Here is a 26,240-nt window from a genome sequence, read left to right on the forward strand (position 1 = left end):
AGCTTTGTTCAGTTAAAAAATATGCTTTGGAGTTTGTGAGTAAATATTAATTAATGTTTTCAAACAGGTACATTCTTAATCCCTATATTTTGGACAACCAAATAATCTTTTGGAAGAAACAGTCTGAGTAATGAAAGGAAAATAGGCTGAATGAAATAATTATTTTTCCAAACTGGGTTCTGTTACATACTAGGTGTGTGACTTTGCAAAAGTCACTTAGCCACTTTGAGTTCCTATTTTTATTTAAAACAATTACAGTAATGGATGTCATAATCTTATATGATTCTTAGATTGTTACAAACCAATATAAATAAGGGATTCTCAGTATTAAATATATTAAAAATAGTGGTTATTCATTCATCCATCTAGTTTATTCATCCTTTAATACATATATGTATGCATAATTGTCCCAGTCAGGACAAATTCATATATACAGATATGATCAGCCCACAATCTCTTCAACACTTGACAGGTCACCAAAAGAATCTGAGAAATTACAGAAGGAGATTTTTTTTCCTCTTATTCCCTCTGTTAGTTGCAGTAAGTAATCACAGAATAATTTTTTTTCCTGATTTTGGCAAGTCACTCTGCCATTAAAGTTATAATTTTTGCAGTCCTCATTAAGTAAATTTTATTACTGTCTAAAAATCTGCAATTTAAATTTCTATTTTTTTTTACTGTAAAACATAACAATAATATTTCATAAAGTTGTTGCAAATCTTAAATGACTTAAACCTATAGTTCATAGAACAATGCCTGGCTAGTCAGTATTATTTGTTGTATATATAGTAGAATCAATACTAAAATATAACTTTTTAAAATGCAGATCTGCTTAGTTTGTCTGCTTCTGTAATTATGACATTTAGAATATAGTTTGGTACTCAAAAGTAGATTCTTACTAAGTGTGTGAAACACTGTTGCTTGATTAGTGACCTGGTAAAGGACAGCTCTTAAAGAAATTCAAATTCCAAATGTTTTAAATAATGTAGAAAAAATCCTTTACCATTCTATCTTTGGTGTTAGCTGAAAATTCCTGAATGCCAAATAATTTACTCTTGAACCACAGATTTTAGTTACTGATATCTGGACATATGCTAAGTCTCAAGTCCTAGAAGGAGAATCAGCATGAAGCAGATTATAGGGGAAATTTATTTCCAGCTATGAGCCTGTTATTGGGGACAGACAACCAAGTCCAGCTAGGAATTGGGAGTTTAAGCCAGGTTACCTGGGTCCAAATATGGAGAAGGCTTCTGGAAGTGACTCACTGATGTAGAGGAAAACAACTCAGGTATTTTCCTGGGGTACAAATGGGTCTGATGCCTTCCAGTAGTCAGGATGGGCTTGAAAATGGAACATAACATGCCCACAAGTGAAAAGTACTCTAGATCCCATTAGTATATCATGCTGGATAAGTATGTTATATATACAACATTTAGCCTTCCTAAATGTTGTATATATAAATTGAATAGTTCAGATTTGGATAAAATGGACAACTCTCAGATAGTTGTTAAGATCATGTACCGTATTTTGATTTGTACTGCATGTTATTGGAAGTCTTGCCTAGCTTGATTCTTACAGGCTATAAATCACAAGTGTTTTCCTCTCACTTTCCATTGTTTTTCAAATAAATGACCCTAAGTCAGAGTTTAATGGGACATGCCCGGAAGGAAACTGAATCTAACATTTCACTTTATCAAATTGTATGTCTCTACACCTTTTACTGTGTTTGTAGACTTTAACAAGTGTTATAAGATACTGTGTTTGACTTTGGCTATTGGCAAGCCATCTGCTCAGTGTCAGAGTCAAATTTAGAAACCTATTTATAACTAGCAGGTCATCTTTTCACAAACTGATTTGCGGTAAATTTCTCAAGCAGGGCAACATTTGTTGGGGGATCTTTTGACACAAAATAATACGAAGGTATGTGTCTGATCCTTCTAAAAGAACTTAGCATTTAAAGACAATATAAGGCTGGGTTATGTAAGGACTCTAATACCAATAGTCATATTACGTAAAGCTTTGCAAGTTGTGAAAACTTACTGCATTCTCCAGTGAAATTACTCTCTATGCTTTATAATAGCTTTTTAATGGACTGAGGAAGTTATGCTATTAAATTTTAAATTCTTTAAATTATAAGTTGTTAAAAGATTTAACATTCTCCTAGTCCTGATTTTAGCTTACATAATTTATAGTTACTTTTATACATATTACTATGGAAAATCTTGATTTATTTAATCAAATGTATGAACCACTGCATCTAATTTTAGAAAACCCTTCTGTATTTTTACTGAACTAAGAAAATTTGATATATTTAACAATTGTTAGGTGAATATTTCTGATTAATGAGGCTTTTAGAGCTAAGGATGTTTATGCAATGCATTTGAAATGTATTATAAGTAGTATTCAATAGATTATCATAAGTATATGGATTACTCCTAGTGATTTTAAAAGTTACTCTTTTGAAATAAAAATTTTCAAAGAAAAACAAAAATTAAAATGCTGAATTGAATAACCATATCTGTCCAATTGAAAAGATTCTCTACTCCATTCTTCAATTTTTATCCAAAAAGCCACCATTTCCTTCCTATTACTTTCTTTCCCTACTTTTCCTTCTTTCTGATGGTCTTCTTCCCTCTGATATTCGTGTTTGTTAGGGCAAATGAAGATCATATACTCCCTTCACTCCCCAAAGTGAGCAGAAACTGTGTAGAGTGTATAGGAAGACAGATTGTTCCCTTAGCCCAGCTGGGCCTTTTCCTATGATTCAGCCAGAAGGGAACAAGGAGGCATTTAGCACACTTTAAAGCTCCAGAAAAAATCAAAATGAAATAGCATTATTATTATCAGCCATTTGCTTTCTGACTTGCAACAAGAATATATAGGTATAAATGCAAAAAACTTAAATGTAAATTATTACATAAAATTCAAATGAGGAACTAACATCGTTTAAGATAAGCCTTCTAGATGCCTTCTAGATGTGTACCAATGCTTAATTTTTTTTCTCTTAAATAACTGAGAACAAGGTATTTTGGGAAGAATGTTTGCTCTTTCAGATCAATCAGTTTGTCTCTTTAGTCAAAGTCACAGTCCTGGTGAGTGAAAACCTCAGAAAAGTTCATAGAAGATCCGTGTTTTATAAACAATTTTCTAGCATGCATTTCCCTATCCTTCCCCCAATACTTAATCTACCCCACCCAAAGAATACTTTGTTCTCTGATAGGAACCTATTCATTGTCAATTCCTCTTTGTAATATCTCTAAAGAAGTTTTATTGACTCCTAACCCTCTCAGTAAAAAAATAATTTTTTTTTCAGGATGTCAAACTTCGGAAAATTTGATTCCAATTTTTACCAATCTAACTATACCATTAATAATCAGGATGAGAGTTATAATGATTCTGATGCCTATGGAAATCTTTATGGATCTAGAAAGTGAGTACTTTATACTGAGAACATATGATCTCATTTTAAGAAGTAATAGTGTTATGGCACGGGGTCCCAGCTAGGGAAGCTTCCTGGGAGGAAGCAAAAGCATATCTTTGTAAAATGTCCAAGAAGAAAGGTCAGAGAAGGGCAGAAAAATGAATTCAGTTCTCCATGAATCCCTTTGATCCCCTCAGACTCATTTATAGTTAAGTGGTTTCACTCTCTTTTCAAAATATCAATCTCTTAACAGGGAACCTAAATATAGGAACTGTATTCCCTGGGACACTGCTTGAAAAACATATTTTATTCAATTTAATAAATATTTATTGAGTACCTGCTATGTGTCAGGAATAAAAAAAGAACAACTATAAACCCAAATGTAAAGAAGAAATTCATAATCTCTTACCTCACAACATTTAAGAATTTATGTTGTTGAGGTGGGCAATCAAATATGCCATTATAACAGTGTGAAAGAAGACTCCTAAATGGAACCTAGATAAATGGATTTCAGAATGTGTTAGCGATTTGAGTTGACAACTCAACATGAGTTGAAAATAAATAAAAATAATTAAGAATTTAATATTCACCCAGTACTGGTGCTCAAAATACAGCACTTAGAGGAGAAGAAGTTGGTTCAAGTTCTGTTCTTGCATTTGTTCTTTGTGACACTGGGGAAGATATAACTTCCTTGGCGGGTGTCTTAGCTGAGAAATAAGGACGTTAATAATACCCCGTTCGTGAACTTGTCATGAAGAGCATTTGTGATAATGTATAGGGAAGTGGGTGTTAAAGTAAAACTGCTATATAACTGTTATTTATTTATGTAATTTTAGTTTTCAAATTGACATTCTGTTGCCTACAGTCAACTAAACTTATTGTATTTGGTTATATAGTTGCTTATTTGATGTCTTTTCTGTGTCTACATGAGTGAACTGTGAAAAGGATCAGACCTTTCAACTTCTATAATAACTAACATTTATTGAGCCTTTGCTATGTGTTAGGAACAATTCTGAGCTTTACATATATTAACTCATTGACTCCTCAAAATAACCCTGAGATAAATACCATTATTATTATTATTATTAATTATGTAACATTTAAAGATTTCTTTAATGTGTCTCTAAGCAACAGCGTTCCCTAAGGGCTCTAAATGATGCTACTAAGACAAAGTTGCCAAAATACACAGGTGCTGAAGAGTTAGGTTTCTCTGTTAAAGTGAAAAACAAATCCAATTTAATTAGGCTCAGAAAATACACATATGCTCTCAGACACAAACAAAATTTACATTTTGAAACTTATTATTTACTAGTTATTATTCTTTTTACACATGATAACCCAGGGATGCAGAGAAATTAAGAAAATTTTCCAAAGTCACACAGCTAATAAGAAATGACATTAGGTTTTAACCCAAAGCTGTGTGATTAGGCCCATAACTAGAGTGGGCATATGATTTATTGTAAAATCAAGGCATTTTTAAGACTAAAGAAAGTATTATTGACTATAATATTAGTAAAATATGAATAAACTGGAACACCTTGGGCAAATTGGGATATGTGATCACTATGCTATTCCAAAAAGCTTAGGCCAAATAACCACATCACAAGCATTTCAAATTTATTAATTGTTGAAGCTTATTTTTCTTAACACAGATAAGTACCTTGGAAGCTTTGGATGTAGGAAGAAAAGACAGAGTAAATACTACATACAGTGGGGACTCTTTTGCTTCAACTGTGCCCAAGAAGACTTAGACACCATTTTTACTGACTGATCACTGCTACAAATGTAGTCAGATAGGTGCTGCCTTCACACACAGCGCTTCCTAGCTACTCATCCAGAACCACTGCTCTTCTGATAGGGAAAGGTATTGGTGTGTGATGGTCTAAAAACTGTAAAAGTTAAGCATCTGGAATTTTATCTCATGCCTGCACTTATTCTATGTTGTCCAGCATCAGTTAGATTAACATAAGAATTTCTTAAATTGGAAAGCAATCTAGGCATCTACCTATCCATCTATCGATCATCTGAATATTAGGAGTCGGCAAATTAAAATATTGTTAATATATTATTTAAAATGGGGGGAGGAGGACAAGGCTGTGCAGAATTGGCTCAATCATTGTAGAAACCAACAGCAGTAAAAGAACTTCATTTTATTTTATTGATGATGTATACCTTTAAAGGTCAAGGAAAAAACAAAACAAAACAGAAAAGTGTTTCAGGCAGAGGTAGCAGTTTGAGCATTGAGGTATTAACAGGATAGTAACTCAAAACATACAACCCAGAACGAAAGCCACCTAAAAGGATTTTCAGCTCTGTTCTCTCATTTTATTGAAAGGAACCAGTTGCCTTGCACTTTTCTTTCTTTTCTCCCTTCTCTGCTGCATATAGGGTAAGCACCAGGGCAGCACCTGCAACCTGTATTTTCAGGCTAAATTAGACGGAAGTGTCTAATAAGAGGGAGATAAAGCTTTGTCCTTTAAGAAGAGACACATGGATCACAATTTTCGCCCCCACCCCACCAAGCCCAATTTATTCTCCATTTGATTTTATATGTGAGTGTTGCCCAGAAACCAAGATGACCAAGAGATGAGGATCAATATAACCAAATGAGGAAACCTCTTGATTATATTGTATTAGGTTGATGGCCTAGCCTGCTCAGCAATTAAATCCAGGTCCTTATTTGGATGTGGTAACATTTAAATTCTAACCCACACTGCAGGTCTCAGGAATTAGAAAAGGGCATATTGGCTGTGGTGGTTTTATGAGGTGCATAAAACATGGACTCGGACCAGTGATTTACTAGTGTACATCAAACAAACTCCAGAGATCTGACCTTTTATTTTCAGTGAATAGTTCAATTAAAAGACACCCCGAGTCAAATAATATGCTGATCACCTTGGCAAAAGACATAGGAATCCAGAGGGGGGTTATAATCAATCTCTCTCAGTGTCTGTTCATCCCCCATTTCCTGTCCCCTCTCCCACTGGTTTTTAAAATCTTGTTCGGCTCAATGGCACAATAATCTGAAGGCTGGTGTATGGCACTTACTAAGACAATAAAGACATTTATATGTAAAAACAAGTTTTCTTATTTTAGAATGAACAAGAAGGAGCTTTCTCGTTTTAAAACTACTATCTAGTCGTTCGGGTAGGCATCATTTCTGTTTGCTGGTAGTCAGTAATGTAGGCTATATTTTCTCACCATATTTCTCCAGTTTTTGAAATGAAAAATCTATTCAACTTAAAAAGAGGAAGAAATGGATATTTCTGCGGGGAGGTGACAGCTAGAAATCTCCCTTTGAATGTGGAGAATACATTTGAGTACGACTTTAACAGACCAATACTGAATCATCATCTGTTTTGGAATCCCCAGACCTGAGTTTTCTCTAGTGTTTAAACATAGCTAATGACATTCAATGACATGGTTACTGTGCCCTCGCTGTTACATAAGCTAACTCCCTCAGCCACAATTCCCTAAACCACTCCACTATCCAACTGATGCTATCTGGTGTGTTCTCACTAAGAACACTTAGAATGCCTGATTTTGCTGGCCCAGTAGGAGACTTACATATGTAAAATGTTTCTGTGGGTTCCGACTAAATTTTTTTAGCCAACATCATATTTTGTGTTATAGATCTGTCCTATCGTTGTCTTATGCTCTTTCAGTTGATGGTGTTTCAAATTCTGAAACCTTTTGCTGTCTCAGGTTCCTGAATGAATACAATGTCATCTGATTGTATAAAATATGCATATACTTGAATGGGACTCAAAATGTGGAGATACCCTTCCAGTGGATGGGACTTACTTGATGGCACATTTTTTAGTGCTGATTTACTCTCTGGCTCTCCAGATGACACTGGGAATGAGCTCACCACCTGCAATGTGCCAGGACCCAACTGACAAAGGAAGAAGCTCAGCTGACCATCATGACAGAAGTCTAAACCTATAGTTTAAAAAAGCGAAGTCCCTAATAAAATATGTAGCTAGTGATTATGTGATGGGGTTCAGGAAACCATGTGCGACAAGCAAATCTGCAACTGTAGAAATTATAACTGAGTCTGAACAATGGCCTTATATATTTGCATTGGAAAATGAATGTTATGTCCTGTTGATTCAGAAACAGGTCAAAAATTTTCCCCAGCAAAAGACTATGCATTATCTTAACACAATATCGGGTAAGTGAAGACAAGCCTCTGAAGGCTAGTTGGAACAATAGCGCCCCAGGTATGGGGAGTAAAAGGGAAATATTAAAGAACTGGTGAGCCCACAGAGGGTTTTTATATGGATCAGGTGTATGGCCATTGCTTTGTGGCTCAGAGACAGAAAGCCTGACATTAGTCTAATGGTGGTTCTTCTGGTAGGAAAACACGGAATGTCTGGGATGCTGTCAAAGTCTCTTTGCATATTTCAGGGAAACCAAAATGAAAAAAAGCTAAAGATAATTAGCACAGAAGGGATACAGTTTCTTGGCCTCCTATTAATACTGTTTCCTTTGAGAAAATGACTGACTGAAAGACAACTATTACAAATACAGAAAATGTTCTTCCAGCGTGTGTGAAAGATGTTTAGAACACTTTAGTGTAAGTCCCAGGAAGGAAAGAGCATACACATACTTAGCAAATGCTTATTGATCACTTTTTGTATGCCCGACACTATTCTAAGTGCTTTAGTAATTTTAGCTAATTTAATTCACAACAACTTTATGAGTTCTTTTATTATCCTCATTTGACATATGAAAGACTGAGGCACAGAATAGGAGGTAATTTGCCTAACATTATAAAAGTGGAATTGGACTCTAGGCAGTCTGACTCCAGAAGCTGTGTTTGCTAACTACTCTACTTAGTTCAGGATAAACCTACCGTTGGACTATCATTGCAGGCAGAAATATAACTCCATGGAGTCAGGAAGCAATAGAAGGGAGATATGACCAAGAATGCTACCAGTTCGAAAGGAGAATTTTGCAATCACCTCACAGTTGTTAGAAGTGATGGCTATATCAACCTGACTCATGCAATTGTCTTTAATAGGTTACTAAATTCATAGGGGTGACAGAGCAATTACTGAAGTGTCCAGTCCCATTCCTCCTGAATTTTATTCTTTTTAATGAAAGGATAGTGTAAGCTTGAAAGGCATCACTAAAAATATAAGAACGTCATTGGCCTTGTCATTCAGAATTGGAACCATTTAGTAAAAAGGGATAACACTAGAAACTGTGGGACTAGGTGTCGATTCAAGATATATTGTTAAAATGATAGCTGTTCCAAGTCATTTTTCAGAGAAGGGCCTAAAACATGGTAATTGGGTATTTACGGTTCTTTAGATGGGAGTATAGATACATAATGTGATTATTTTGTTATTGCTTACATTTTTCTTCATTGAGATACAGGGTTAATCACTACAGCCAACACGTACAAAGTTATAAAAAAGAGAACATTTTAATTTAGACTCTGATAGAAAATGACCATGGTAATCATTATAGAAGAAAATTACTTTGCGTTTTCCCTTACACAGAAAATTTAAAAATGTTACTTCTTAAATAAGGGTGGGGAAATTTTTACATTACGCCTCCATTATAACAAGGTCAACAGAGGCCAAACTCCTGATGAACCTGTTTTGTTGGATGAAGTAGCAGAGAGGAATAAGAGAAAGAGAAAAGTGATAGGATTTAGCTGGTACCGGGCAATTATTTTTTTCTGTAAAAATGTCTTTTATTCTTGGCAGGTGTGGGTGTGAGTCCTGTACGAAATCCCCTCACTCACAGAGACTACTTGCCTGGAGTAATTGTGAAAGTTATGTTTCCTCAAGCCTGGTTATGGCTTGGGTTTTGGTGAGACCAGGAAAATATGTCAAATAAATTGTTTTATTTAGACACTGGTCCATTGAGTCATCTCTATTCTCCCCTTTTATTCTTCTATAAATGATTACATTAAAAAATACATATTGACCTGATTGGTGTGGCTCATTGGATTGAGTGCCAGTCTGATAACCAAAAGGTTGCTGGTTCGATTCCCAGTCAGGGCACATGCCTGGGTTGCAGGCCAGGTCCCCAGGTGGGGATTGTGCAGGAAGCATTGATGTTTTTCTCTCTTTCTTCCTCTCTTCTTTCCCCTCTCTCTAAAAATAAATAAATAAACTCTTTAAAAAATATAAATAAATACATATCTAGGGAAAGCTTTATTGATCAACAAGCCATTTACTTTCTTATTTATGATGTGTTTCTACCAGTACTTTTGATAGTGGGGCTATTCTGTTGGAAAAAAAAAAAAAAGGTTAGAAATATGCCACAAGATTAAATGAACAATGCCATAATCAGCATATGCTGTGGGACAGTGATTTTCAAACTTTTTCATCTTATGGCACACGTAAACTAATTGTTAAGTTTCTGTGGCACAGCAAAAATTTTATATTTTTTGCTGATCTTACAAAAAAAATAGTAATAATTTTGATTCATTCACACTGGATATCTATTGTAGTGTTAGCTCTTGTCACTTTTATAGTTAATAATCCAAGGGAAAAAAGGTCAGTACCCTTGATGACATATTCAGGTATTGTGTGTTTTAAAAGGTCTTGCAGCATACTGGTTGAAAGCACTGCTGTGGGAGACTCAAGAAGTATTACACCCAGTCCCAGCTCTTAATGAGCTTGTGGCTGAGTTAGTGAATGAGTAAATGTTATATCTCTTTCTATTCCATAGCTTTACCTTTCAAAAATGATTATTGTCTCTGTCAGGCTTACTCATATAAGGGAAGGTGAATATATTATTCTTAGACTACATATTAAGATTAATGTTGGAAGAAAAGTATGAAAAGTCATTTTGTACTTATTTTAAGATAAAGAGATCACAGAGAGCTACAAAATTCAGAATCCTGGACTGTATTTTTAGCTTAGTTTTAGTATAAAAGACTTTGATGGAAGAAACTTAACACATGTTAATAAGGGCAACTCCTTGTATTTCTTCCCCTTTCTTCAGGAAAAAACAGCTACAAAGGACCAAATGACCTCACACATTTTCTTTTTACTTTTTCCTTTCTCTAGCTTTTGCGAGAAATTATTTAATAAGACTGTTGTTTTCCAGCTGCCTCACACAAATGATGAAATAAAAACAAACAAAAGCACAGTCAAAGAAGTATCGTGTTGGGCAAGGAACACGTTGGGACAAACTAAACTGCATACTTCAAAGGAGGAACAGTAAAGCCAACTATCAAATACTTTTAGTTAGGTCCTCATAGGTTATTTGATTGGTAATAATTGTCTGGGAATGGCCAGAGCTAGAAAGTCTATTTCTTCATGAACAATAGTCGGTTTATGTATTTATTTTTTCCTATGAATTTATTATACTATTAAAATTGTGATTTTCACCTTCCTGCTTCCCCACATTTATAAGGACTGTCATATTGTGTGATTGCTCCTGAAAACCAGCAGACAAGCAGCACATGTAAGAAGCAGTGCATGAAGTTGTGCAGACAACTTCAGTTCAGAGACTGCCACCTGCTGTGTTGGGTGGTACTGGGCAAGTCATCCAATCTCCATGAACTTCTATTTTATTTCCATAAAATGGGACTAAAATTACATCTTTTACATTACTGAGTTTAATTACATGGGAAAATGGGAGAAGAAGTGTCCAGCATATTGTACATAATCAATAACTTGAGCTGGTATGGATCAGTCTTTGAGAAGTCTTTTCATGACCAGTGGTTCACTTTCTTTCTTTTTTTTTTTTTTCTTGTAGTTCACTTTCTTTTGATTAAAGTTAAAACTTAAGCAAGTTATTTTCTGCATGATTAAAGGTTCATAAAACTTAGGATAATTCATGAAAGGAAAAATTGCGGTTTCTTTCCTTGATTTATAATGATATCCCCCTTTCTTGGTGTCTAAGTACCAGTTTTCCTTTCTCTAGCCAACAAGCCAGTGAGCAACCTCAGCCTGCCTTTGTCCCACCAGAGACGCTTATGTCAACGGATTACACTGGGCAGTTTTTTCAGCCAGCGTCCAACCCGGATTATTATTCACAATCTCCTTACGTAGACAGTTTTGATGAAGAGCCTCCTTTGCTAGAAGATAAGTTAAGAAAGTGCTATTAATGTGTGCATAGCTCGAGAATAATAACAATAATCAGCACTTAACGTGTGCTGGTCAGCTTGCCGTATACAATGTTTTATGTGTGATTGTTCCACGTGTAAACAAGTCTGCCAATTCAGGACACTTAAACTAGTGGAAGTCTGTCGCATTGTGTGTGTGTGTGTGTATGGGGGGGGATTGGAAGTAGGTATGTGCTATTGCTGCAGTTGTTAAATGTTTCCTCACTGTTTCTTAAATTTGAATAACAGTGAAGACATCTTTTCGAAAGTGTTCATATCAAAGTAACCACCCTTGCAACCCCAGTTAATGAAACTACTTAATTTTTGTAAATGAAACTACTGTTATAACAGCTTCTTTTCTTTTCTTCTCTATCTGCCTGGAAGCAAAGGGTGCTGTTTCTGAACTTATTATTGTTTGTTTGTTTTCGTGAAGACAAACCTGGCTCATACGAGCCACTAATCTCAGCTAAGCATGGCTAAATGGAGAGGAATGTGATTCTAGTAAATAGCTCTACTGGGTACAAGGAAACCCAGAGACACTTATGTCTCTCTCTCTCTCTCTCTCCCCCTCTGTCTCTCTCTGTGTCTCTCCAGACACCCTGCCTACATCTATCATTTTTGTTCCTAAAGGATGTCAACATGATGCTTAAAGTATAGGTGCAAGAAAACTAAAACATGAGAGCTAAGGAGAAATAGTCATGGGTTAATGGCTCCAGATCCTTTATGTGTTGTTAAGTGAAAAGGGATAGATTAAAATTCCCCATATTTTGCATCATAAGATTTTTGCTTGCCTCATATGAACACAGCCAGCCACCTGCATTAAAAATCTTCTTTCTTTGCCTTAAAAATTTTAGAAGTTGAAAGATTTAAGTCATTCAGAAAAGCACAGAAGACTATGTAGTAGATATTTTTGGCTCATTTGAAGCCAGTTTTGAATTGTTTATACTTAACCAATTCATTCTATTTTGCCTGTTATTAATAATCGACACCTGAAATTTATATGCTGTTCTTATTAAATATTTTCCTTGTCTTGACCAACATCTCCACTGTTAAAAATTGACAGTTGTTAAATTATAAACTTAATCAATATTCAATATGGAAATTTGGAAAATAATAGAAATTAATGAATAAAAATAGAAGAATCACCTAAAATTTTATCTGAGGCATGACTTTCATTAACAATACTATGCATTTTTTCAGACTTTATTATGTTTTCCTATGAATGTGTATATATATATGAAGTTTTGTATCTTTTTTTTTGTCTAAAAAAGTCCTCACATTTTATTTTATTTTAAAGAAGTTTTGTATCTTTGTAGTTACTTTATATCATGAGTATGTCTTTACATGAAGTCTTTAAAATCATTAAATATTATTTGAAAAAATGATAGATAATATACTCTATATTTACATTATGTAAGTGAAATAATCAGAGAAAGACAAATATCATATGCTATCACTTATATGTGAAATCTTAAAAAACAAAGTAAATTAAAAAAAAAAAACATAGTATAGAATGGATTCATAATAGTTTATCACAAAAAAGTGCCATAATTTAACCTTATCTGAAAGGGTGTTTTTTCAATAAAATGTAAAACTTTGGCAGCTTCATAGTAAACAATTTTGACCTATATCCTTAAGATGGATCCATAACAGTGGGATTATTGGGCCAACATGTATTTAGATTGTAAAACAAATCTAGGAAAACAATTTTCTACTTCACCCTAATAGGAGAGTATCAGATATTTTTGTTAATTTGATAAGCAAAAAGGCACAAATTAATGTTTTGTATTTCTTCATTAGTAGAAAGGATAGACATTTTTCATGTTTATTGGCTTTTTACTTCTATCTGCTTTTGATGTTTTTTGTCAGATTTCCTATTGGAATCATGATTTTCTTTGTTTATTTTTAGAGATATTTACAAAATGAAGATATTATTTTCTGGAATATGTATTTCAAACATGTTTTCCTAGACAGTGTTTACCCTCTAATTTGTTTATGAGATGTTAGGGGGTAGAGAAATTCTAATATTTCTGTTTTTAACTTCACAATATTTTCCTTGATAACTTTTACTTCCAATTGTTCTACTGTTCAGAATATATTTCTCAGACTCTAGATACTGTTTATAACCTCTTATAGATTTTTAAATTTTTAAGTTAAGTTTTGGTTTTGCATTTAAATTTTTGAATCATTAAACATTATTTAGGTTAGTATGTGAAGTAGGGATTTAACTATTTTCTTTAAAAATTAACCATTTTTTTATGTAACATTTATTGAAAATAATTCTTTCTTTTCTACTTATCTGAAATGGCTCTAATACATCTTCCCTTAATGTCTCTTAAAGTCTGAATAGAAAATATACTAGATTCCCCCTCCTATATTATGTAGCTCAAAGAAAATTTCTCGACTTTTTTCCCTTTGTGATTATCCCCACCAAATGTATAGTATATTAGAGGAGACAGTGCTTAATACCGTGTTGCATTTTGAATCTATGAAATTTCTAAGCTCTGATCTAATATGTTCTCCAGGCTGGGAAACTTTGTGAGTCTCAAGCTTCATCTCTATAAAAGATGTGAAAAATACAGGCAGAATTTCACAATAAGGTGATAAATAACTCGATAGATTTTATTTAGTGTACACCAAAACAACCCATAAAATCATGAATCTATAATAATTAACATACTCTGCACAAAAACATGCTATTTGAAACTCTGCTTACTTATTCCTTAAATACTTTGTTGTCTAAAAGACTTGTTTGGTTTTGTTTAAATAATTTTTGCTATTTGATAATGTATAATCAATATGTTAACAAATACACCTTGAAAACTAATAGTCAATTAAACCTATCAGATCAGAAAAATTACTGTGATATTTGATATTTGTATTTGTGGCATTGTCTGATGTTTATATTCGAAAGGCCGATGACACAATTTGCATAGAAAAGAGATATATTAATTGATTTTTACAGCATTTATATTATATATTTACTACCACTAGATGACAGTAAGACAATAATTTTCTATTCAAATTTCACAGCAATTTTATTTTGTTTTTCATAGTAAGGTATTATATTACATTGTCTACAATTAATAAATACTTATAATCTCATTTGCATACCTTGTAATAAATTTGAAAACAACATATGGGATGGGGCAAAAGTAGGTTTATAGTTGCTTGTATGGAAAATAATACAATAATTAATAAACAATAGTGCAATGATAAATTCTGTTTCACATACCCACAATTGTAAACCTAATTTTTCCCTACCTTGTTTTATTGCAATGTATTTTGGAAAAAAACACAAGCAATTTTTTCCTTAAGAAAATAAATGGTTCATTCACTGTTTCATGACTCAATGTTGAAACATGTGCAGAAGTTAATTATACCATCAAATAAATTATTGAAATCACTAACAATGTCTCAAAGTATTTTTCGTCTGAGTTTCTTCAGTAATAATTATTATGCTTTTTCAGAAAAAAAGATATTTTGAATTAAAGGCTATTTTATTGTGGTAAATACTGAAAACATTGTTAGCATAAATATCAAAATTGAAAATAAAGTTTGAAAGCAATGTAAGTCTCAGGTGAAATTAATCTAACTACAGTATTTCTCAATTTTTTTAAGGTTTGCTATTTAAAAAATTTCATTAGACATTCTAACCTAATTTTAAGCTTGGTGAACTACTTATAGTCTCCGAAGTTTATGTTCATTAAGAAATATAAAAAGGTTGCAACCTGGATGTTATAATAGCTTATTTTCTCACAATTAATTTAAGCAGCTGAATTTTTTCCTCTTCAAGCTTGGAATAGCTCTCGTCAATCTGGGTGTGGAACGAGTGAAAGAATATGCTTTCTATCCTAATTCAGTCCAGCTTCTTCCCGACCTGAAAAATGTCTAGGACCCTCTGTGTCAAGGCAATTTGTCAAAGTCCATCTGGTCTTCTGTGTATAGAATGTCAGTTCTCCAAGTTATTTAGGCGACATGAGCCATCATGAAAGAAGTTGAACTATACTCTATATCTGACCAAAGAGAGCTACTAAATCTTAGGAAGGGAAGTCAAATGTCACAAAGTGAAGATTTAGGGAGACAGTCCTTCACAAGGGAAAATTGAGCTCAATTAAAAAAAAAACATTATCAGATTAGATGTATTGATTTGATTAAAAGCATGGATTCTCTCTCTCTCTTTTTTTTTTTTTTTTTGCCTGGGGAAGTGTACCCTTTTACCAACCACTTCCTATCTCCCCCCACCCTCAGCCCCAGGCAACAACTTTTCTACTCTGTTTCTATGAGTTCAACTTTTTTTTTTTTTTTAACTTTTAGATTCAACATATTATTCGTACCATGCAGAATTTGTCTTTCTTGGCTTATTTCACTTCACATAATGCCCTCAAGGCCCAACCATCTTACTGCAAATGACAGGGTATTTTATTCTACCACCATCACTCATAAAAAGGAACATATTCTCATATTCAAGAATTTAATCTTTAAATACACAGATTCAACCACATCGAGTACTTAACTTATTAAAATATGCATGCACATCATGATTACGTTTACTTGCTGAAAGGCCCATCACCTTTTCTCCTCTGCAGCATTTCAGGCTATTAATATAAAATTGCTCTTCTCATGAAACTGTGTGAAAATAAAATCCCAGACCAGGGATAAATATCTTTACATTAGATAATTCTGATAAGTGAAAATTCATGCTATGTTTGATATAAAAATATTTTGACAGCGTTAGCAATAGAAGTTGCGCAAAATGGAAATATCTAAGTGGGCAATAGGATGGGGCTTTGGGTCAGTTAGCTGCCATTTTATTTTATTTTTTACTGGAGAATATCCATTCCCAAAATTACAGCTAGATTTTAAGCTTATATTTGCTACATACATCATGTATATTTTTCCTTATGGAATTTTTTATCTAAGATATTTCTTTTAGCTCATTGGGCATAAAAATCTATTTTTATTTACTTATTTATGGTTTATTTTTTACATAGAATTTTAGACTACGAAGGTATAACAATTCGATTAAAGTACCAAATAAATTAATCAGATGTTAAATTCAAAAATATTATTGATGTTTATTTTTCAATACTTATATTACCTCTGTTTTTCCCCCTTTTTGCAGAACTTGGAATTAATTTTGATCACATATGGCAAAAAACCTTGACAGTGTTAAACCCATTGAAGCCAGCAGATGGCAGCATTATGAATGAAACAGACCTAGCTGGGCCCATCCTGTTCTGTGTCGCCCTGGGAGCCACCCTGCTTCTGGTATGGAGAGCAGCATCAGATTTTAATGTGTGTCCTTTCCAATGTCATTATTTTTGAAGAGCTCTTTGTAAATACAGAAAGCAGTATGTCACTTTATACAGTGAAAACTGTCTGTTTAATTTATAACTACATTTTTTGGTGGTGGGTAAAGAGGCATATTTAATAGAACTACAGTAACAAAAGAGAAACTGCCAATCAAAATTTTCAACAAAGCAGGAAATCATTCATGTCTTTCTTGTTATTAAGAAAAGACTGTCAATCTCGAATAGTTGAAGGAGCACATGGACATGGGAAATATAAAGCTTCAATTTTATTTCTTGATTTCTGTGAAATACTGGAGAAATCCTTTTTCCTTGTTCATTATTTTCTTTGCTGGGGTGTATCTCTACAGTATTCCTAAGATTCTGGGATGTATGAGATGGGTTTCCTTTTTTTTTTTCTGGTTAGGCTACTACAGATAAATTAACTTACAATGATAATCTATGATTTGTTTATTTAATCAATATATTGCCCCTGTTATTTTAGTTTTACGCTTTCAGTGAAGACATTTTTGCCCCTACACTTTATCATTTTCCTTGTGGAAAATGTACCTGTTTCATCCTTTATATCTGGGAGTAATGATATTTAAAGACACCCCAAAAATAAAATACACCCCCCCAAGTGAAGTTTAGATAACATACTAGCTTATAGTTTATAAAAGTGTTTCATTTTTTAAAAAAGGGGGAAAATGAAAAAAAGATCTATGATTTTATGCCAAGGAGGGAATGATAAAACATTAAAAATAGAGGATGAAAAATATACTTGAGCTAGTCTGGAAAATAAAGTTTTATTAAGGCACAAAGTGATAAATTTGGCAGGAGGAATGTAAGTTATACTTTTGAAAAGTAGCTTTAAAATATTATTTGCAATTAAATAAATTTTCAATTTTTTGTTTATTAGCTACTTAACACAAGTATCAAAACACTGATAGCAATTTAGTTTCACAGTATATTTATCCAGTACAATAGTATTTAGTAGTAGCACTTTATTTCTTCCTTTGAACTACACCAAGTACAAATACTCTGTAAATCAAACATCATATGAACTCAATTTTAATTTAGTCTCTAACTTCCCTTCTGTGTTTGTCAGAGTAATTTGATAATCTTAGATTAAGTTGCTAAGTAAAACCATGTCTACTGATCAAATAGTCAGGAACAATCAATTTAATATATTAACTCTCTTTCAAGTAATTTGTAATAGTACAGCTGTTTGTCTTTCTGTAGAAATACTGCCATCACCATCCTTTAAAGAAAAGTATTAAATAAGATCTTTTTAGGGTATACAATGTTAGTCAGAGCTATTTAAATATTCTCTCTTTGTCTAAAGTACTAACCAATATAGGCAAAGAATTTAAGTGGAAATAAGAAAATTGATTCTACCCCTAACTTTGCCTCTAGGTGTGATCTTGATCTTTTGTTTCCTATTTCTAGGACTTTGTTTCTTAATTTTGAGGACAAAAGTGGTTTATTAAAGGGCTCCTTAAGCTGTCTTTCAGTTCTGAAATTCTGGGGACTATTTGAAAATGAATATTTTCTAAAACTTTTTAGGAAAACATTATCACTTTAATTTTACCATTAGTATGTGGTTACTTCAGAGTTTATTCTGATACATATAGAGCTAAAAGGACCAAAACAAACAAATAAAGTGGACGTTAGTAAAGTCAGATTTAACTCGGAACCAATTTGAAGTTAAGTTAATGCTGCCGGGTATTTCAAATTAAAATGGAAAGGATGATGGTATGGGCTGGAACATACATGTACTAGAAAAGCAAAAGTAAATCCAAAAACAATGTCCAAATCTGTTCATTGTCTCTGGAGGTATATGACTCACAGTCACATACTTCTCATTTTTCTGACTTATGTTGATATAAAGCACAATAACTTTTAGTGGACTTTCTTCATGTTGAAGGAGTCAAACCAAAAAGAACAGCTTCAAACACTTAACACAAATATAATTTTACTTATTATTTCTCTCAAAATTATTTTCACTGCCAATACAGTGAAGATAACTTGTTTAAAGCTATGGCTCCATTTATTTATTTTTTAAAAATAAATTTAATGAAGTGATCTGAAAAAGGAATATACATGGCCAATATAAAAGCATAATCACACAAATGAGTATTTTGTAAAAAGATTTATGAATAAAGCTGGTACAGGGAGAATTCTGAAAATGCTGAGGTTAAAAAAATGGAACTTTTTCCTTTCTTTCTTTTTAAAAATTATATATGTTTCAGGAGTACAACATTATAATTTGACATCTGTATATACACTACAAAGTGATCACACACAAAAGTCTAGTTACTGCCACCATGGAATTAACACCCTTCAACCTTTTAGTTCACCCGCACTACCCTGCCTTTCTGGTAGCCCAGATCTGTGGTCTGTCTGTTCTCTGTAGGTATTTTTTTAAAAAATGGAACATTTATTTTTCATTTCAATTACAAGCCCTTGATACAATTCTAAACAAATTAAAAAATGGCAATGGCCCTTGCCAAGTGGAATTGAACTTTAAATTGAGTAAAATAACAAGAGAAAGAGATAAAGAAAAATGTCAGTAAGTAACATGGAAAGGGACAAAAATAATTTTGCTACTAAATTAGCAAAACTTTTTTCTTTATTAGTTAATAATTTATTTACCCCACCCTCTTCTCAAAACTTCTTGGGACCAGGAAGTTCTAGCTATGTGTCCTTTAGGTGTAAGGAAGTTGTTTTTCACCATGGCAACCATCACTGTCTCAGAATTATCACATCCAGTTAAAATATTAAGTAAAATATTTTTCTAATACATCAAAGTGATTTGCAAATGTCACTATTTTCCAAGTGGAATAAACCCAACCAATGGTGCAGTGCAAAACATTATTAGCATTATTTCACAAAATACCCATAAGAATATAAAAGATATTCAATACAAACTTATTATGGCTAATGCAGGAGAGAATTCTGCCAGCATAGCCCAGGGACATTTTGTGAAAAATCTTAGTAGTGCCTAACTTCCTTAACTGCAAAGGTAGAAGAGATGAAAATAGATGGACAACTTTGAACATTGAAATGGTCATAACATTCTCCATTACCCTTCATTAATTACAAAATAAATATCTCTTTGTTCTCTAAGACAGAAGGATTCATAGCTAACAGCCATTGAGAGGGAAAAAATGACAGCCGAAAAGCTCTCTTTCTGAATCAATTTACCAGATCCTTCGCTGTTTTTGCGTAGTTCCCATGAGAACCACAGTCAGCTTCTCCAGCCTTTATCTAGAAGTGTTAGTTAGTTTAATATAAATGTAAAAACGAACTTCATTCTTTACTGGAGCTTCAGCATCCTCAGGTAGCCAATATTAAAATAGTCTCTGTTGAATTAATAGTAGATTGGGACTTGCCCTAGATGAGTTCAACAGAGATACTTAGTGAGTGGTGGCTATTTTTATAAGTTCTCAGAAGATGAGTGGTATATCCGGAATACCACGGGATTCCCTTAACAGTACCTCTTTTATGATTCATTACCAGGTAGTTTATATAGATCAGCTTTTCATACGGTGTCTTCAGTTCAACTGCCAATAAGCATTATGGAAACAAAATTTTCTGTGGTCAGATAAGTTTGGAATGTGCTGGGTTATTAAAGGTTAAATGAGCTCCTTTATTTTAGGACTTGTTAGAGCTCATATAGATGTTAAGGACCTGAATTTTAGAGCCAGAATGCCTTTGTTCAAAGACAAGACCACCAATTACTTTATCTTGGGAAAGTTACTTAAACTTTCTGCCCCCTCAATTTTCTCCTGTGTAAAATTGGTAGAATAATGATAGCTATCTCATAGGATTGTTGTGTGAATTAAATAATTACAGATGTGAAATGCTCAGAATAGGCTTAACACAGTAAACTCTATAGATGTTTGCTAATATTACTAATATGCCTTGTAAATCTCCAAGACTAAATTGGAATATTTTTCATCAGTTGATTCATTTACTTAATTTTTTGACAAATACAGAGAGAAAACATTCACACTAATGCATTGATTCTCTAATAGGCGATCAGTGATAAGATGAAATGTTTCATCTTTTCTGTAGCATGCTTGAGTCATCCCAAGTATAGTCATGGGTGTTGGTTTTCAGGACCTGACTTCATATTATAGTCAGCGTTTTTTCCAGAACTCCCAGTCTCCTGATAATCGTACATACTACAAAGATATGGAACAGCAATCAGCTGATTGATTCTAAAGTGCTCCCCGATTTGCTGACATTCTGGTTTTTCTATTGATGTTTTTCGTGTGTTCAGAGTGTTTTCTTCTCGTTGTTTCAGGCAGGAAAAGTTCAGTTTGGTTACCTATACGGCATGAGTGCCATTGGCTGCCTAGGGATTTACGCCTTACTAAACCTGATGAGTTCTTCAGGAGTGTCCTGCGGCTGCGTGGCGAGTGTGCTGGGTTACTGCCTGCTCCCCATGGTCGTTCTGTCCAGCTGTGCCATCTTCTTTTCACTGCAGTGAGTGTCTGTGTTCCTGTGCTCCCTAATTGACCCCACATGCACAATCGTCACTAAGGCTTGCCACCCCAGTGCAAGGGTTAACCTCTTTCTGATCATTTTGGGAGTAAACTTGTGGAATCCAACGACTATTAAAAGCTTCAGGCAGATTCAGGAAAGTAGGTAAGTTTTGGCTAAGGTGCTGTTTCTATCTCAAAGATTTAAGAAATAGATTAAAACAAGTAATTCTTCACATTCTTCAATATGAACTATTGTCATGGGTAATATAACAAGTACAGGAAACTCACTTATTTGATTTTGGAAAAGTAAGTGCCTGGCGAATGCTGGCAAACTGCCTCTCCTCCCAGGCACTCTTGTCTTCTCGGCTGGAAGCAACTGTTCTTCTCAGCTGGGCTCCATGCGGTGCAGAATTCCCAGGAACCCTGATGAGGATATTGATGCTAGAGAATTTTATGGCATATATGCTCAGTCAAGATTTTTTTTTCTTTATTACTTCCTGAGCAGTTAATGTTTGCAATTCAAAACTACTAGGAAGGATACAGTAGATAAGTTTTTGCCAGGCACCCTCCTGGGGAATCTGGATTCACAGCCACCTTGGGGAGACCAAACAATTACATCGTCCTTTGTCACTTGTCATGTTCTAAACCCAATTAGAAATAAACATTTGCCATCAGTGCTCATTGTTCCACATTCTGATGAAACACAATTTGCATTTTTCCTAGGATGATACATATTTTAGGTTATTAACCCTATACTGGATAAGGTATTATATAAAGAATTCACCAAAGCCAAGATACTTTAGAAAAGCCTTTAATATTTTTATTCAGATATAATCTCATGGAATATTTTTATACCAGTATTGAAAATCACTTAGTTGGAAATGCTTTTAAAATATGATCTTATTTTTATAGTAATATTCTTGAAATAACTTAGAGCAAACTCTTATCAGCAAGTACCTTCAACCTTTGAAAAAAGGAATAAAAGAGGAAATGAATACTTTGAATGTATAAATACAATGTAATTGCAAGTATATTGAGTCTTATCTATGGGAAAAAATCCATTTTTTACATATCAAGTTCTTTAGCAAGCAAGCTGTTCCGTGTACTATGTTGTTTGTTACAAACATTTGACAAGTTAATAGAGTTCAGTTCTACAACTTCTATTTTATCAAATGTCTTTGCCAAAGAATATTCTAATGATTTACCACTTTAAAAGTCTAAGTTTGAAACCTTATTTCCAGAAAAATTGAGATTTAGGGCAATTTAAATGACTTCCGATAATTAAGGGGAGAAAATAAAAACTAAAACTCTTCAATTTTGAGAACCTTTTTATTAGGTTTTTATTATAAAATTATGAAAGATGGTTTAGAAATCCTTTTAATTCTGTTAAAGTGAAATATATCATCTGACTCCTAAGACCATTGCACTGGAAGTGCCCTTTCAGCCATATTACTATATCATTCAAATTAATCATATATAATTCTATATTCTTGTTCACAAAAGCCTGAAAATTAAATCACTCTATAAATTATCCCTAATAATACTAATTAAACCGATGAATGCATTCTTAGAATGCTTAAAAATATTTTGATTTAATTATATGCTGTATTGTACAGTTTTTCATGTGTTTGGCTTTAGTTCAGATATTAAAGTCGGTATTCCTGTCATTCTCACAAGTAATGAACTCAATTCTCAACTTCAGATTCAAGCAGGGTCAGGTGAGGCAGTGGACTTTGATGGTGAAGATGACAGTGTGCCAGGAGTTGGGAGATTTTGACCTAATGCCCATTTTACTGTGCAGTCTCTGTTAAGTCACTGTGTTGCTTTAATGATGAAGTGGAAGGAACACATATATGTGTGTTCCTGTTCCATGTGTTCTCTGCTTGAGCTGTGTCAGGCTTTGCTGCCTCAGACAAAAACCTGGGAAGTGACCTTGCAAGCAGTGGGGACTAGGCACTCTACTGAAATTCAAGTCCAGTGATCTTTCTGCTCATACTGTGGGTAAATTTAGGAAGAAAGTGTCAGGGAAAGAAATCTGTAGCTGTAAAAGAAGTTTCTAAACACAGTTTATATAAAAGAATTTCAGGAGTTGTGAAATGAATGTTGACATATGAGACTGTTGTAAGTGAATTCTTCTGTTTCTATAATTCTAGTTTTACTGAAGTATGAAATAATTACCCTCTTATAGTAAATGTAACCTCAATATTTTCTAACTGGCCAAGGCCTTTGAGTTCCTATGGTTCCTCATCCTCATTTTCCAAATGGAGAAAGTAGTTATAAATATTGTGCCAAGGACATTTCAGAGGAAGGTCTGATTCAGTAATCTCTTTTTCTCCCAATGTAAGGTAATTATCTCTTTTGTCTTTGCTATAGGGGCACAATTGGAACTGTGCTGGCACTGCTCATCATTGGCTGGTGTAGTCTCTCAGCTTCCAAAATCTTCATTTCAGCCTTGGACATGGAAGGACAACAGCTTCTGATTGCCTACCCTTGTGCCTTACTTTATGGGCTTTTTGCCCTCCTAACAGTTTTCTGAAGGATATTTGAGATGACATTACAAAATTTGATTTATTTGCTGTTGAGATTATTCAGGAAATTTATTAGCATTCAGATCTGGAAACATGATTTCTGTTTTATTGCTATTGAGAGAATAATAAGCAAAAAGCCACTTAAGGATGATGTTCTAATAGCATGTTTGCTTTGAATGATGTTTTGCTTTTCAGTTTGGTGCATTAAAACATTTAAACATACTTTAAAATAAAAGGGATAACGTTGTACCGATGGACCTTGCTTTTCTCAATAGTTGCATTTCTGAGAAACTGTAAGTAAATAAAATCACATGCCAACTGGATAGATAGCCTTTTGGGAAAAATTCGTCATGGCTCAAGCTGTGTGCAAATGGTTCAAGTCTCACTCTTCAGTCCCTTTAGAGAATTGTAAGGACAGGTTATGTAGGGTTTTATTTATCTGAGATTCGAATAACTCCTGTCTTCTAAATCAGTTGCTTTAGCAACTGCAATTATTTCTGCTTTGTATATATCCTTAGCAACCTTGACATTTGCTTGCTAAATAGATGAATATAACTGGAGGAAATTCCACTTGTTTTACTTCAATTATATTACTATATCTTAAATGGATCCTCAGTACTATCTTTTGAATCCTGCTGCATTACCCTACTGAATTTGCTTTCACAGTTTCTGAGATAATTATGTTGCACCATTTCTTCACTGCTCAAATTGCTAATGTTTCTTCCTTATTGTTAGTTGTTGAATTTAATTTTTATTTTATTGAAAAAATAAAAACATCCAGAAGAAAAATGCTTTGTATTTCCACCAACAGAGCTACCAATCTACTTGCATCTTTATAATACACACACACACACACACACACATATATATACACATATATATACGTATATATGTGTATATATATGTATATATATATACACATACTTCACATCGCTTCTTGTCCCTGTCTTTCCTCCTCTACATAGCCAGCCTTGCCACTTGCATAGCCATCACTTTCCTCTTGACTTATTATTCAAATCAGTACATAAATATGTTTCAATATCTCCTATCATAAAACAAAAATTGTTTCATTCAACATTACTCTCTGGTTATAGCTTATTTTTCTATTGCAAAAATTATTAAAAGACTTGTCTGTTATCTCCACCTCCACTTCATCACCACCCATTTTTAAAAAAATTATATTTTATTAATAATGCTATTACAGTTGTTCCAGTTTTTCCCCTTTGCTCCCCTCCACCCAGAAGCTCGCAGTCCCTCAGGCAATCCCCACACCATTGTTCATGTCCATGGGTCACGTGTATAAGTTCTTTGGCTACTCCATTTCCTTTAGTGTACTTCAAATCCCCATGGCTACTCTGTAACTACTTATTTAGATTTCTCAATCCCTCACCTCTTCACCAATTCTCCTACACTTCCCTCCTCCCCCAACTGGCAACCTTCAAAAGGCTCTCCATACCCATGATTCTGTCCCTGTTCTTCTTGTTTGCTTAGTTTGTTTTTTAGATTCAATTCTTGATAGATTTGTATTTATTCCTATTTTATTGTTCATATTTTTGATGTTTTTCTTAAGGCCTTATAATATGTCATATAATAATGGTTTGGTAATGACAAACTCCTTTAATTATTTCTTGTGTGGGAAACTTTTTATCTGCCCTTTGTCTAAATGACATCTTTGGTGGGTGTAGCAATCTTGGCTGTAAGTCTCTGCTTTTCATGACTTTTAATACCCCTTGCCAATTGCTACTAGCCTGCAAAGTTTATTTTGAGAAATCAGCTGACAGTCTTATGGGAACTCCCTTGTAGGTAACTAACTGCTTTTCTCTTGTTGCTTATAAGATTATCTTTAAGCTTTGCCATTTTAATTATGATGTATCTGTGGTGGGCCTCTTTGCATTCATCTTGTTTGGGACTCTCTGTACTTTCTGGACTTGTATGTTTATTTCCATCACCAAATTACTTAAGTTTTCTTTTATTATTTTTTTCAAATAGATTTTCAATCCCTTGCTCTTATTCTTTTCCTTCTGGCACCCTTATGATGCAAATGTTGGAACACATGAAATTTTCCCAGAGGCTGCTTATATTATCCTCATTTTTATTTTGATTCTTTAGTCTTTTTGTTCTAATTGCTTGTTCTTTGCTTCCTTGTGTTCCATATCATTGATTTCATTCTTGGCTTCATCTATTCTACAGTTGTTTCCCTGTAAATTGTTTTTTAATTCAACCAGAGAAGACTTTGTTTCTGACTGTATCTTCTTATGCTGCTGAGGTCCTCACTAAGTTCCTCAAGCATCCTTATAAACATCTGATAGATTGTCTCCATTTTATTTAGTTATTTTCTGGAGTTTTGATCTGTTCTTTCATTTAGGCCATGTTTCTTTGTCTCCTCATGTTGACAGCCTCCATATGTTTGTTTCTATTTATCAAGTAGAG

General features: G+C 33.7%; 1 protein-coding gene across 2 annotated transcripts; it reads left to right on the forward strand.

Moving 5' to 3' along the window:
* The first annotated feature begins 1,844 nt into the window (after positions 1-1,844).
* Positions 1,845-24,538, forward strand: YIPF7 (Yip1 domain family member 7). Of its 2 annotated transcripts, none has more exons than XM_090266923.1 (6): positions 1,845-1,920; positions 3,314-3,430; positions 11,318-11,478; positions 16,627-16,769; positions 21,102-21,283; positions 23,656-24,538. In XM_090266923.1, the coding sequence occupies exons 2-6, from the start codon at positions 3,315-3,317 to the stop codon at positions 23,816-23,818; spliced, it is 765 nt and encodes a 254-aa protein (XP_090123049.1). In that variant the 5' UTR covers positions 1,845-1,920; position 3,314; the 3' UTR covers positions 23,819-24,538. The 2 variants fall into 2 exon arrangements, with proteins under 2 accessions (XP_090123049.1, XP_090123048.1); XM_090266922.1 differs by having other exon boundaries at positions 11,318-11,476; positions 16,622-16,769.
* Positions 24,539-26,240: the final 1,702 nt, after the last annotated feature.

Source organism: Furipterus horrens, unplaced genomic scaffold (genome assembly GCF_987537825.1).
Source record: "Furipterus horrens unplaced genomic scaffold, mFurHor1.1.pri manual_scaffold_2, whole genome shotgun sequence".
Lineage (NCBI taxonomy): Eukaryota > Metazoa > Chordata > Mammalia > Chiroptera > Furipteridae > Furipterus > Furipterus horrens.